This window comes from Bubalus bubalis, chromosome 9, assembly GCF_019923935.1.
Source record: "Bubalus bubalis isolate 160015118507 breed Murrah chromosome 9, NDDB_SH_1, whole genome shotgun sequence".
Classification (NCBI taxonomy): Eukaryota; Metazoa; Chordata; class Mammalia; order Artiodactyla; family Bovidae; genus Bubalus; species Bubalus bubalis.
In genome coordinates, this window is record NC_059165.1 from 65128582 (window position 1) to 65141650 (window position 13069).

At 34.0% G+C, this 13069-nt stretch overlaps 1 protein-coding gene across 5 annotated transcripts in view; it reads left to right on the plus strand.

The window, feature by feature from the left end:
* The window catches only part of CDKL3 (cyclin dependent kinase like 3), a 34831-nt gene extending 22044 nt beyond the window's left edge, over positions 1 to 12787 (plus strand). For 4 of the 5 annotated variants that reach the window (XM_044947652.2, XM_044947653.2, XM_044947650.2 and 1 more), the window contains 7 exons: positions 3110 to 3198; positions 5354 to 5507; positions 5614 to 5942; positions 7056 to 7146; positions 8509 to 8671; positions 9727 to 9824; positions 12507 to 12787. In XM_044947652.2, the coding sequence (XP_044803587.2) occupies positions 3110 to 3198; positions 5354 to 5507; positions 5614 to 5942; positions 7056 to 7146; positions 8509 to 8671; positions 9727 to 9824; positions 12507 to 12566 (984 nt within the window). In that variant the 3' untranslated portion in view covers positions 12567 to 12787. Of the gene's footprint in view, positions 1 to 3109; positions 3199 to 5353; positions 5508 to 5613; positions 5943 to 7055; positions 7147 to 8508; positions 8672 to 9726; positions 9825 to 11738; positions 11941 to 12506 lie in introns of those variants that run through there. The other variant, XM_044947654.2, reaches the window with a different exon arrangement.
* The last annotated feature ends 282 nt before the right edge of the window (positions 12788 to 13069 follow it).

Genomic DNA, 13069 nt, shown 5'->3' on the forward strand with positions numbered 1-13069 from the left:
AACCATTTATGCTTTTTAAAAGGTATCATACTTTATTGTGGTTTAGTCACTAAGTTGTGTTTGACTCTTTTGTGACCCCATGGGCTGTAGCCCTCCAGGCTCCTCTGTCCATGGGATTTCCCAGGCAAGAATACAGGAGTGCATTGCCGTTTCCTTCTTGAGGGGATCTTCCCCACTCAGGGATGGAACCCGCATCTGCTGCATTGGCAGGTGGTTTCTTTACCACTGAGCCACCTGGGAAGCCCTATCTTACTTTACACACTGCTATGTAACCTGTTTATTTTCACTTAGCATTATAGTTTAAGCATACTGCCATGTCAGTAAATATGGAGCTGTGTCATAATTTTAGTGCTTGCATAGTGTTTCATTGTATGACTATACTATAGTTTATCTTGAAATTTTGGACATTAGGTTTCAGGTTTTTTCCTTGCTGGTAAAGATGCTACAGTAGACATCTTTTATATGTCTGTATGAACTTGTGGTATTATTTGCTTGGGATAAATTCCTAGAAGTGTGACTGGTAGGCCAAAGGGTTTATACTTGTTAGGACTTTTGGCATATCTTGCTATTTTTTCCTCCAGAAAGATTTCATAGATTTATACTCAAGTAGCATTGGGTACAAATCTCTATTCTCAATCTAACATTGAATATTATATATTAAAAATATTTGCAACTTAATTAACTAGAAATAAAGTATATTTTTTAAAATTGTGCTTTCTTCATTACAGGGAAGTTGGACATGTTACTGACATTAATTGGTCATTTGTAGTTCTTATTTAAGAATGCTTAAACTATTTGTGATTTAAAGTATACTTTTACATTGACTTGCCAAATAATCATATTAGTGTCCTGTTTTATATGTTCTAAATACTTTTTTCAACTTGAATAATCCAGTGATTTAGAATGCCACATTTATCATAGATTGCTTATACATGCTGAGGTATATTTGTATTTCACTGATTTCTCTCCTTATTCTATTACAAGTACAATTTTGAGTATTATAACTTTCAAATACATCTTTTTTTTGGTCACACCATGCAGCTTGTGGGATCTTAGTTCCCCAACCAGTGATTGAACCTGGGCCCTGGCAGTGAAAGCGCTGAGTCCTAACCACTGTACCGCCAAAGAATTTCCTAAAATACATCTTAATACCTGGTGTAGAGCATGTATTTTTTTTTCATAGATTTAAAAATTTTAAACAATATTATAATGGTATAATTTCTATACAGTAAGCTACATGATTTCAGATGTACAATTTGATGAGTTTTGGTAAATGTATACATACCTGTGAAACCACCACTACAATCAACATACCTAAAATTTCCATCACTTCCCAAAATGTCCTTGCATCCTTTTGTCATCCATCTTTCCCTTCATTCCTGTCCCTAAATAACCACTGATTTATTTTCCACTATAGTTTGTATTTTCTAGAATAGTCTGTAAATGGAATCAAACAGTGTATATACCCTTTTATGTCAGTCTTTTTTAACTCAGCGTTATAGTCTAGAGATTCAGTTCATGTTTTTGTGTGTATCAGTAGTTTATTCCTTTTGATTGCTGAGTAATATTCCATGTATGAACATATCACAATTTTTTAAAAAAATCTGTTTCCCTGTTTTGGGTTGTTTCCTCTTTTTGGCTACTACAAGTAAAATCGCTGTTGACATTCACTTCTAAGTCTTTGTGTAGGTGTGCATTTTTATTTTGCGAGGGACAACAGCCAGTCTGTTTCTCAAAGTGTCATATTTTACATTTTCCAAACCAGGGCAAACGTTTAACTTCTGTAAATTATACTGTTTACAGAAGGAATATTTATCTGCTTCCAATTGGCTGTGACCTTTTAGCATTTTTCTTCCTAAGTTTTATTGATGGGTAACTATTAACGTTCTAAAATAAGCACACACTTTTAGCTAGTTTCAGTCTTAAGGATATGACTATTCTCACATCATAAAGACGATAATAGACTTTATGAGTCAATTTTTTTAAATTGTGGTAAAAAAAAAAACCAACCACGTAACATAAAATCTATCCTCTTAACCAAATTTTAAAATGTACAGTATGATATTGTTAACTATATGCAAATTCTTGTATAGCAGATCTCTATAACTTTGTCTGTGAATCAATTTAAACTAGACTTTGTGAAATAATCAGAAGTGTTATGTGCAATTACTTTATACATTCTGGATTTTAACTATTGTTTCCATTTATGAGATCTTAGACCAATTACTTGTCCTCTTTGGGCCTTAGTCTCCTCATCTGTACAATGAGGATAGTGGTAGTACCCACCTTGTAGGGTTGTTGCTGGGATCAGGCAATAGGAAAAGACTAGATAGAGTGTTGTATGACAAACACATAATAAGCATAAATAAAAGTTACCTATTATTAGTATGTTTTGCCTTCTTTTGGAGGAAGAATGAAAATTATCAGGCAAATGGCTTTTATTCAAATTATGTCTTTAATATTTGCATTAATGTATTCTAATTATGATTATTTGATTATATGTAGATTCATTATATACAACTTATTTTTTGATACTCTTACTTCACTGTCTCTTTGTTTTGTGGGGGTTTTTTGATTCTCAGTTGAAGTAATCCCAAGTGAAGGGAAGCAGAAAATAGCTGTTCTGATAATGGGTTATTGAAGGATTTGGGGACTTGGATATTTGTGAAATTGTTTTATGCCATATAAAAAGCATTGAATTAGGAATCAGACAATATGAGTTAAAATTCTAGTTTGACAAATTACTAAACATGCTTCTAGCTCTATAAAATGGAAATGATAAGTTATGAACTTTCTTCCTTACAGAGCTAGATAAGAGGACCAAAATGAGCTAATTAATTCCTACTAATTCCAGCAGAAATAGACTGACTTCTGTTTTGGCTAGAAATAGGACATTTAACCTGTAGTACTGCTTTACAAGTACAAATTTCTTACGGAAACAAGTGGTCAGAACTCACTGTCAAAAATTCCTGAGGTCTAAATTCTATCTTTTCAAGAACTCTTTTAGCCCTGGGTAATTAATTATACTTGCATTTGTGAAATTTAACATTTACCTTAAGGAGACATGTTAAGAATTTGTTTTAACATGGAATCTTTTTTCATTTTCTAGGCTTGCTTACAAATTGATCCTGCTGAGAGGATGTCATCTACCGATCTTTTGCATCATGAGTATTTTACTAGAGATGGATTTATTGAAAAGTAAGCATTTTGAGTGAGTGTGGACTTTTTCGTGTTTTGTATTAGGAAATTTTACTACCATGAAAATTGCTACATAGGTTAATGTTACACAAAAGAATTCAGTTTATCAAAAACTTACTGAGTTTTTGTATTAACTAGATATATGGTAGACTTACAGGTGTCATGGTGAAAACTCTAATAATAAAAATAGTGCAGGTAACATTTATTACACAGTTACTATGTCCTATACAGTGAGCTAAGCTCTTCACATGCATTTTTCAATTCTTACTATAGGGCAGAGATAACATTAAATAAACCATCAATACTTTTTAGCCTTGTTTCCACTTAGATCCCTGACTCAGAATAGTCCAGTTTTTCCTCTTGATAGCATCTCTGACTTATATATTATAATTAGCATTCATTTCCCAGATGATTTTTTTCCTCTGCTTTACTTATTATCTGTTGCAGTTCCTGTTGTTTTATTCTCCCCACCAAACTGGAAGTTCCCTGAAGACAGGGACCGTGGCTCTTAAAGCCTTTCTCTGTCCCACATTGTATCTAAAATATATGTTAACAATGTGGATTCATAAATCAGCCATGCTTCTTTAAAAAAAAACACCATTTTATATTTGGGCTTTGAAAGAAACAGGAAAAGTTTATCAATTGCAAAATTATTGTTTGCCTTGGAGTATGAGGCAGAAACATAAATATCAATTTAAAATGTGTTGGAGTTAGGATCAGGCATAGGAAAGTCCAGGACCTCCATCGAAAATAGACTGAAGTAGAAAAAATCAAAGAAAAGGGAACTGTTGAGAGTAAGTAGAACCTGAAGCATTTCAAGAATTTTATTCTAAAACAGAAAATGAGAAGATATATTAAAAGTGCCATTGATGAGAAGTATCAGTTATTGAATAAAAGAGTTTCTTCCTGTCAATTCTATATAGACTCATTTGATTTCTCTTGGATATTTAGCTATTGGGATTTTACTATCACAGGGTGAAAGTTCTTGAGTTCCACAAGGCAAGGAAATTTTAACAGAAATGTGCCATTTTCTTATTCAGCCGAACTAATCACACTGGCTTTTTTTTTTTTTTCATCTCACACTTACCCTTTTACTATAATTCTAGGGAAGATTTCATTCATGGTAGAACTTATTCAGTCTCAAACTGATAGCAGTAGCTGCTTCAAGAAGGGAAACTGTGTAGCTTGGGGACAAGGGTGGAAAGGAGACTTTTCAGTATAACCTTTTGAGTTTTGAGCCATACAAATTGGACTTTCTATTTAAAAATAAATAACTTTTATAAAAAGCCAAACTAGGACTTCCATAGTGGTCCAGTGGTTAAGAATCTGCCTGCCAGTGCAGGGGACATGGGTCCAACCCCTGGTCCAGGAAGATTCCACATTCCGCAGGGCAACTGAGCCCATGTTCCATGCCACAACAGCTGAAGCCTGTGTGCCCAAGAGGCCGTGCTCTGCAACAAGAGAAGCAACTACAACGAGAGAAGCCCATACACCACAACTAGAGAGTGGCCCCTGTCTACTAGAAGGGCAACTAGAGAAGCAGTGTGCAGCAATGAAGACCCAGTACAGCCGAAAATAAATAAATATATATATATTTTTAAGCCAACCTAAAGCCAAAACAATCTTGCTTCAATATTGATGTATTCTATTATAATTCAAAAATATTTCTCTAGAGTAAGATTTTAGAAACTAGTTCATCTTTCAAGTCCTGTTAAAAGAACAGGATTTAAATGTACTCTTGGGCACACAGGCTTCAGCTGTTGTGGCATGGAACATGGACTCAGTTGCCCTGTTAAAAGAACAGGACTTAAAAGGGACAAAGTGGCCTGAGTCTTCTTTGAAGAGAATAGTACATTTATCAGGATTGAAAACAGTGCTTTTATTAAGTAAGCTTTACATCACAAAAGAAAACTAATTCATATGTCTATCTTATGAAAGTTTTATTAATAGTAAATTACCATGGAGAAATTGTTGAAAGATGTATCTTTACCAGGAAACAACCTGTATTAGGTAAATATTGTGCCATCTCTTGGCATGCATTACTGACAACTTATTTATGCTGTAGCTCAAATGTAAGTTAATTGATTAAAAGGTCTTTTAAAGATAAAACAGTATCTACATAAATAAAATTATTTGATATTGCTTGTTTTATCAGATTCATACCAGAACTGAAAGCTAAATTGCTCCAAGAAGCAAAAGTCAATTCATTCATAAAACCAAAAGAGAATTCTAAAGAAAATGACTTTATGAAAGAAGAAAGAAAAACAATTTATACCAATACACTGCAAAGTACTTCAATTTGGGGAAAGGTAAAAACTGGTCTTATTTTTAGCTAGTATAACTGTATTATAGTTAGTACCCTAGTGATAAAAATAACTGTTCTCCTGACTCAGATTTTGGATGTATCTATTCTAGGAATTGGAAAAAGAGAAAAAGTCCAAGGAGATCAAAGTCAGAGTTACTAAAGTTAAAGGAGGAAAAGGAGATATCTTAGAACCAAAAAAGATAGTGTGTGAAGGTGGACGTTGTCAACAGGTTGCAGCTGAAATTGCTCATACTATGTCTCAAGATACAAAACCTGTAATCAGTGAGCCCCCAAACCCTGTCAATCCCAGCACTAACGCTATAGGCATGAAAGACGATCCATGTGCTGGAGGTAGTACGGTAATGCCACCCATCAATCTAACTAGCAGTAACTTGATGGCTTCAAATCCCAATTCAAACCTCTCCCACTCCAATTCAAGGTGAGTTTTAAAATGAACAGAAGGAAATGGACCTAAGTTTTATAATGTTTTTATATAATGGTATTTCAAAGAAGCAAGTTTGTAATGTCTGTATATAAACTGAATTGGAAGGTGTATTGAAATTATAATCATATAATGGGCCATTACTAAATTCTTCTTAAGAATGCTATAGAAGAAATTAACTTTTCTTGGCTATGCTCTAGGTGTGTGGTTTTTCACTAATGCAGTTTGCAAAAACTTCATTTTTAAAAAAAGGCCCTCAGAAAAATTACTTCCCATTTGAAGAGAAAAATGTAATGTGACCTTACTTTTGGTATTGATGTGCCTTCATATAGCAAAGCAAGCTTTATTTTCCTATCGTAGCAAATTATCTAAATGGAAAAAAGATAGTTGAAAATAATCTTATGTAGTCAGATAGCTTTTCAAGGTTAAATATTTTGGGAGAAAAACAATATACTGGATCAATTTTAGATTCAACTACTAATACAGATTTGAGACACTGGTACCATGAACCTAATTAATCAAGGGCAGTGTGACAGATGGATGGCAAGAGTCTGTCTAGCAAGGCATCAGGGCCAGTTCTAAATTTAGGGAACTGCTATGGCTCTAGATGGAAAAGGAGGCTCGGTTCAGCATCCTAGAAGACTAGTTCAATCCTAGCAGGCTGGTTTGGGCTGTAGGTTGTGAAGCTTAGGGGTCTGCCGAGGTGGCAAGTGGACATGTCTATACAACAGACTACAGACAGCAAGTGTCAGTCGTTCTTGAGGTAACTCCCAAGCCATGGTTGTAATAACCATAATTATAAACTAGCCTTGGTCAAAAGCTCAGAAATTCATGAACCCAGTAGTTAAGAGATCCAGGTTCAGAACAGATAGAAAGGACCAAGTGGGCCAGCTGGAGTAACCCCACCCACAGCATGGTGTCACCACCGCGAGTGAGTTGTTCTCTGCTCTGTTTTTACCTCTTAGAGCAGTTGGTACTTAAGGACTAACAATTGCATTTTGGCACATGTTCAAACAGTAGACTACCATGGTATAACTTATCATTATTGAAGCTAAAACAGAAGTATTTCTGAGGAGTTTTAATAACTTCTAATTTGTTTTTAAATAATAGGTTAACTGAAAGAGCCAAAAAGAGACGTACGTCTTCACAATCTATTGGACAAGTTATATCTAACAGGCATGAGGATACAGGTTCCACTCAAGTAAGGCAAGAACCTCATCATTAAATTACGTCCTCTTTCAGCATTATCCTCTCACCCTGTGTCCTTGTCTTTGTTTTTAGGGCTCTAACATTTTTTTTAATGTGCTTTTATTTTTCCCTTTTACCCTGGAGTGAAAATAGGTCATCATTTCCTTAATGCTTTCACAGTTTTAGTTAATTTCTTATAACTTGATTTGTGTATTCAATGAGTGACTTGGGGGAAAAAAGGTAAGATTTTCCTTTAAAAATCACAAGACTCTTTGGTTTTTCACTTCAAAAAATGATTTTAATATCTTACTTTATAGATTAAGAGCAATTGCCAAATAAATACATCTTACTTTTCCCAAGAAAACATAATTGGTGTCATTCATTTCCCATTTTTCACATAGGAAAATAGTTTACTTTATAATTGAAACAGTGTTATTTTATAATAAGAAGACATTGAAAACAACACGTCCATCCAAGAACAAGTGACTGGTTAACTATGTTAGAGTTTATCCACATAATGGGATACTGAGCATTACATTGTGGAAGTATTCATTAACCTAAGAAAGTTTCTATCATCTATTGTAAAATAAGCAAAAACAGGTAGCACAAAAGTTTTTCCAGAATGCTGAGTTTACAAGTAATTTTTTCCTTTGGGTTTTCCCAGTGTCCAGAGCACATCATTTTGTAAATTGAAAAATAAGTTATTAATAAAATGAACCAGAGCAGTTTGTTCAAAATCAGAGTGCAATGAATAGGATAAAAAATTAAAAGTTGAGACTGTGGCTCTCATGATCAAGACTATTCTCAGAATATTGAGTAAGCTAAAAAAATTTATGAAATTTTTATTGGAGTTTGATCCGTTTATATATTTGATGATACTCTCTTCTACGTCTTTTTAGAAAAAATGATTTATCTTCGGCTGTGCTCAGACTTTACCGTTGCACAGATTTTCCTCCAGTTGCAGCGAGCAGGGCCTACTGTCTAGCTGTAGTGCCGGGCTTCTCATTGCAGTGGCTTCTCTTGTCGTGCAGCACGTGCTCTAGAGCGTGTGGGCTCGGTAGTTGCGGCTCTCGGGCTCTAGAGCACAGGCTCAGTGGTTGTGGCGCACCAGCTCAGTTGCTCCGTGGCATGTAGGACTCTCCCAGACCAGGGATTGAACCCTTGTCTTCTGCATTGGCAGGCGGATTCTTTACCACTGAGCCACCAGGGAAAGCCCTCTCTTCTACTTCTTAATTATTAAAATAACCTTGCAAAGACTGATTTTATGCCTATCTTACACCATCCAAAAGGCTGGAATTTGTTAGCTCCTCATCCAGTAAATAGTTACACACCTTTCTTCAAATTAACTCTTGTTTATTTGGTTTTTTTTTTTTAGAGCCAAATGGAGAAGTGTGTGTTTAATGAGCGAACCAGCCAAACTGACCAAATGGCAAATGGAAACAAAAGGAAGCTGAATTTTCCCAGATCTGACAGGAAAGAATTCCATTTCCCAGAATTGCCTTTCATAATACAATCAAAGGAGATGAAAGGAATGGAAGGTACACATTTGTTGCATAGTTTTACAAATCTCCAGATAGAATATTTTAAAAAAACTTTTTTGGTAATATAACTTACATTTATGATTTAGGTAGAAAGAAGTATGTGTGTGTGTGTGTGTGTGTGTGTGTGCGTGCATGCTCAGTCCCTTCAGTCGTGTCTGACTCCGTGTGAAGCTGTGGACTGTAGCCCTCCAGGCTCCATGGGGTTCTCCAGGCAAGAATACTGGAGTGAGTTTCCATGCCCTTCTCCAGGGGATCTTCCTGATCTAGGGATCGAACCCACATCTCTTACATCTCCTGCACTGGCAGACAGGTTCTTTACCACTAGCGCCACCTGGGAAGCCCCAGAATGGAGTATATTGCTAGGCAAAATATTTTCAGTTGATGAAAAAAATTTTTTTCCATAGTCAAATAAAGGGTAAGACTTAAAGGAGATAATTTTAAAGAAGGGTTAAGAAAATTTTAAAAAGTAAAAATTTTATTAGCTCAATTTTATTGAAATGTTAGAATAGTATTTGAGGAAGATGTTTTTGGTTTAGTATATGACCTAGGGTAATTGCAGTTTCCTCTGTTTTTCTGTGATAACTTGCCCATGTAATAGCAGGAATGATGTATGTGTGCTTCAGCCATTCAAGGATTTAGTCAATTAAGATTTTATAACATGTATTGAGCTCATAAAATGAAACTCATTTTTTTTGCAGTCATTTCTTGGAAGAACAGTGACACCTTGTGAAAAGATAATATAATAGCAAGAAAATAGTACTTGCATAGCTCAAGAGGAATTATCTGATCCACTTAACAGTAATACTCAGAATTTTAAAAGTAAATGTCTTCTTTATTTAGAGGACAGACTGGTAGACTATTTGTAAAATTATATAACAAATCACTTATGATTGATATTTTATACCATTACAGCTCATGATTTGTTTAGTTCCTTTATAATAAACTGAGAAACTGACTTTAGTGGATATCAGAATTTCCATTTGAAACTCTTGAAAAGGAAAGTAAAATTTCAAGGTAAGAGTAACAAGTTCTCGTATGTATTTTTGCAAAAGTGAAACAGATAAAAGTGTTGAAGAGGGAATCAAAGAGAACAGATTCATCTAAAATACCAACTTTACTTAATGCAGATCAATATCAAGAAAAACAAGAGGTAAAACTTTTTATTGATAGCTTTTACTAAGTAATGATGTTTAGAACATTTGACTTAGTATATAATTTTAGTTATTACTGTTGGAAAGTTAGATAAAATTTCAAAATTCTGTAATCTTTGACCTCTAGAAACAGAACTATATTTTCCTAGAAAATTATAAAGGTTTTAAAAAATGTCTTATTTTTGAGGGTAGTAAATTTGAACCCTCATTTGAATGTTGAGTGATTGAATATATGCTACCCAGAGAAAATAGTATGTGTGTTATGTATACTACTTGGTGGTAGGTAAACCATGCCAGAGGAAAGGAATAGTGGTAGAAACATAGGATTATCCTGGCCACAAGAACATATATATTTTGTCTTTAGCCTTTTTCTTCCTATTTTTTCCTCCAATTTATTCCCCCATCTCTGCTCTCTAGCTACTGTCCTATTTTCACAAAGATATGCTCTCAGCTAAGTATCAGATAATCTTGAATTTCATTTGGGGATCTTGAAGCGATCAGTATTATAAATTAATACTCTTTAAAGGTATTTTTTTAAGGGAAAGGGATTGTGCTGAGCATCCACTGAATTAAATTATATTAACTGCCTTCTATCCTATACACCTGTGAGGTCATCAACTTTGTTATCTTGGTTTTTTATTTTCTAAATAAAATTGACTACATTTTTATTTGTGATAAAATTAGCACATACTTGTTAAGGAAATTTGAGGAACTTATAAAAATAGAAACCATCATCTGAAACTATGTAAGAAGGTATTTTTAACTAAGTCTATTAATTTCTAGAACATTCAGGTAAGAATTATCAGACACTGTTAGATATACTTTCACAGTGACATTTAGGCCTTATTCCTGGCCTTGAACTTGTTGACAACTCCACAATCAGTTTTGCAGAGAAGAAATATTTTCTAGATAGAACAAGAAAGGCATTAATGGTCATCTTTTAGTTTGTTATAAAAAAGAATAAGGTGACTTCAAACATTTAAACCTGGGTGACTTACTGATGTCACAGCATGTTGAACAGCACACCATTTGCATTTTTTGAATAATCGGATGAGTTAAGGGTCTTGAGTTTGGGCAGACTAGCAACGTGCTACATGTGTTTGTCCTACCGTACTGTGAAAGCCCTCAGAACTAAAATTACATTTTAATTCAGGAAGAAAGGAACTCTTAAGATAGTTCTGACATTTTAAGAATACATAATAGGAAGGGAAAATCCCTTTTTGTGCACATGATGTAGAACTCCTGAAAAGATCTTTTTAAGAGTAACAGTGAAACAGTTGTAGTTATTAGAAATATCCAGAAGTCATCAATGATAATTATAGTTTATATGTATCAGATTGGCCAAAAAGTTTGTTTAGGTTTTCCATAAGATGGTAAGGAAAAACCCAACCCAACACTAGTCATTCAAATACAGTTCTGACAAGTGACAGAAATTACATATGAGGCTGATTCAAATGCTTTTAATAAATTAATGTCAGAATTAAGAAAATGTCCTAAATTTCAAGTTGATAGGTTGTTAATTTAGAGCATGAGAGAGTATGATATGTTTTTAAAAACTTAAGACAGGGAATGGCAGCTTATTTGTTCTATTCACAGATTTGTTTCTGACTTACTAAATCATATCCAGGCACTTCCCAGTTAATAGTGTAGACATGTATTCAATAGATTCTATGACCTAGAGAGAAATTCCAATTACTGCTGAGTGAGTTAGGCAAGAAAGAAGAGTCCACACAGAAAAGCCTCCTTCAGTTTTGTCTTATGATGATAATAAGGACTCCTTTGCTAAATAGTCTCCCTGTGCCTTATAAAATAGCTCCCAGGTGCAAAGTACAAGTACTTATCTGTGGCTGTATTTCCTTAGCCAAAGACTCACCATTTCCTCAATTAAGGTCCTGTTTCTATTTACTTTTTAGAATACAGGAAATGCACAAACTGAAAGGAAGAAGAACCTGTCAGATGTAGAGTAGAAAATGCAGCAGCTGAAAATTCAGGGAACCCCAGAATCACACTGTATGGTTAAAAAAATCCTTTTTATTAATATTACATACACAAAAACATTGACTAGAGAATTTTACAGATAGATCATAAATCCTCTGTAGTTATGTGTAAACTCAACCTAAATTTGTTTTTAAATTTATTAATCTATAAATGTTTCATGTTTTTTTTTGTTTTGTTTCATGTTTTCTTAATTTGAACATTAATTTATAAAAATTGCCTGACTGGTACATCCTAATAAAACTACAGCTTATGTTTGGTCATATGATTTTATTTGATGACCTGTTATCTCAGTCATGTTTGATTACTGGTCATTCTTAGCTTTGGTTCAGAACTTTATAGATAGAAAGATTTCTAAATGTGTAGTAAAGTGAGATTCCGATGTCTGGGAGCACCAGACATTTCTGAGCAAGCAAGTACACTTGATAGCATGAAACATGGGTTTGGTTTTATGCTGGACATTCTGGAGCAGTATTTAATTGAACATATCATGAAACATGTTTAAAACGATGGAAATTGAGCCAAGTATTGAAGGAAATCTTTTGGCTTGACCAGCATGTTTATCATTTAGTAGTTTATATAGAATATATTGTTATGTATAATTTAACATAAACATAGTCAAAGTTTTGGCAACATGTATTTATATTCTTATCCCTGGTTCTTACTGGCTTGGTTTCTGATTTTAGGATGGAGATGGCCATTGTAAGGGGAAGAATTTGAAGAGGAACAGACTTTTTTTCTGGTAGTGTCTTCTCTTTTAAATCTTAAAAAATACAAATTGGCAAGTCTTCCCTTTTAATTTTATGTACAACAGAAACATAACATGAGCTGTTACGACAGTAGTTAGTCCACAGTGGCATCATCCAACTTTGTTTTGTTAGCAAACCATTCATAGTTTTCTTCTTTCTTCTAAAAATTCTGTTGATGTGATGTTATGATTTGGAATTATAAAGTCATCTCCTCTCTACGTGCTTTTTTACTTGCCATGATTACTGAGTAGGTAACACATCCTGTCATATGACCCATACTGTATTTCTACTGATCTCTGCCCTCTACTAGTCATGTAATCTAAGTGTCAGTTTTTTTCTAGACTGCTCTAGCTTCCTGAAGTGAGTTCTTAATGAAATGTCTGACATTTTTAAAAAAAAGTAGTCCATTACATGATTAAAAATATGTTGTTAATTTGCTATAAAAATATTTATAATACTTAAAAAGTATCAAAATTATACCGTATTAAATGTTAATTTTT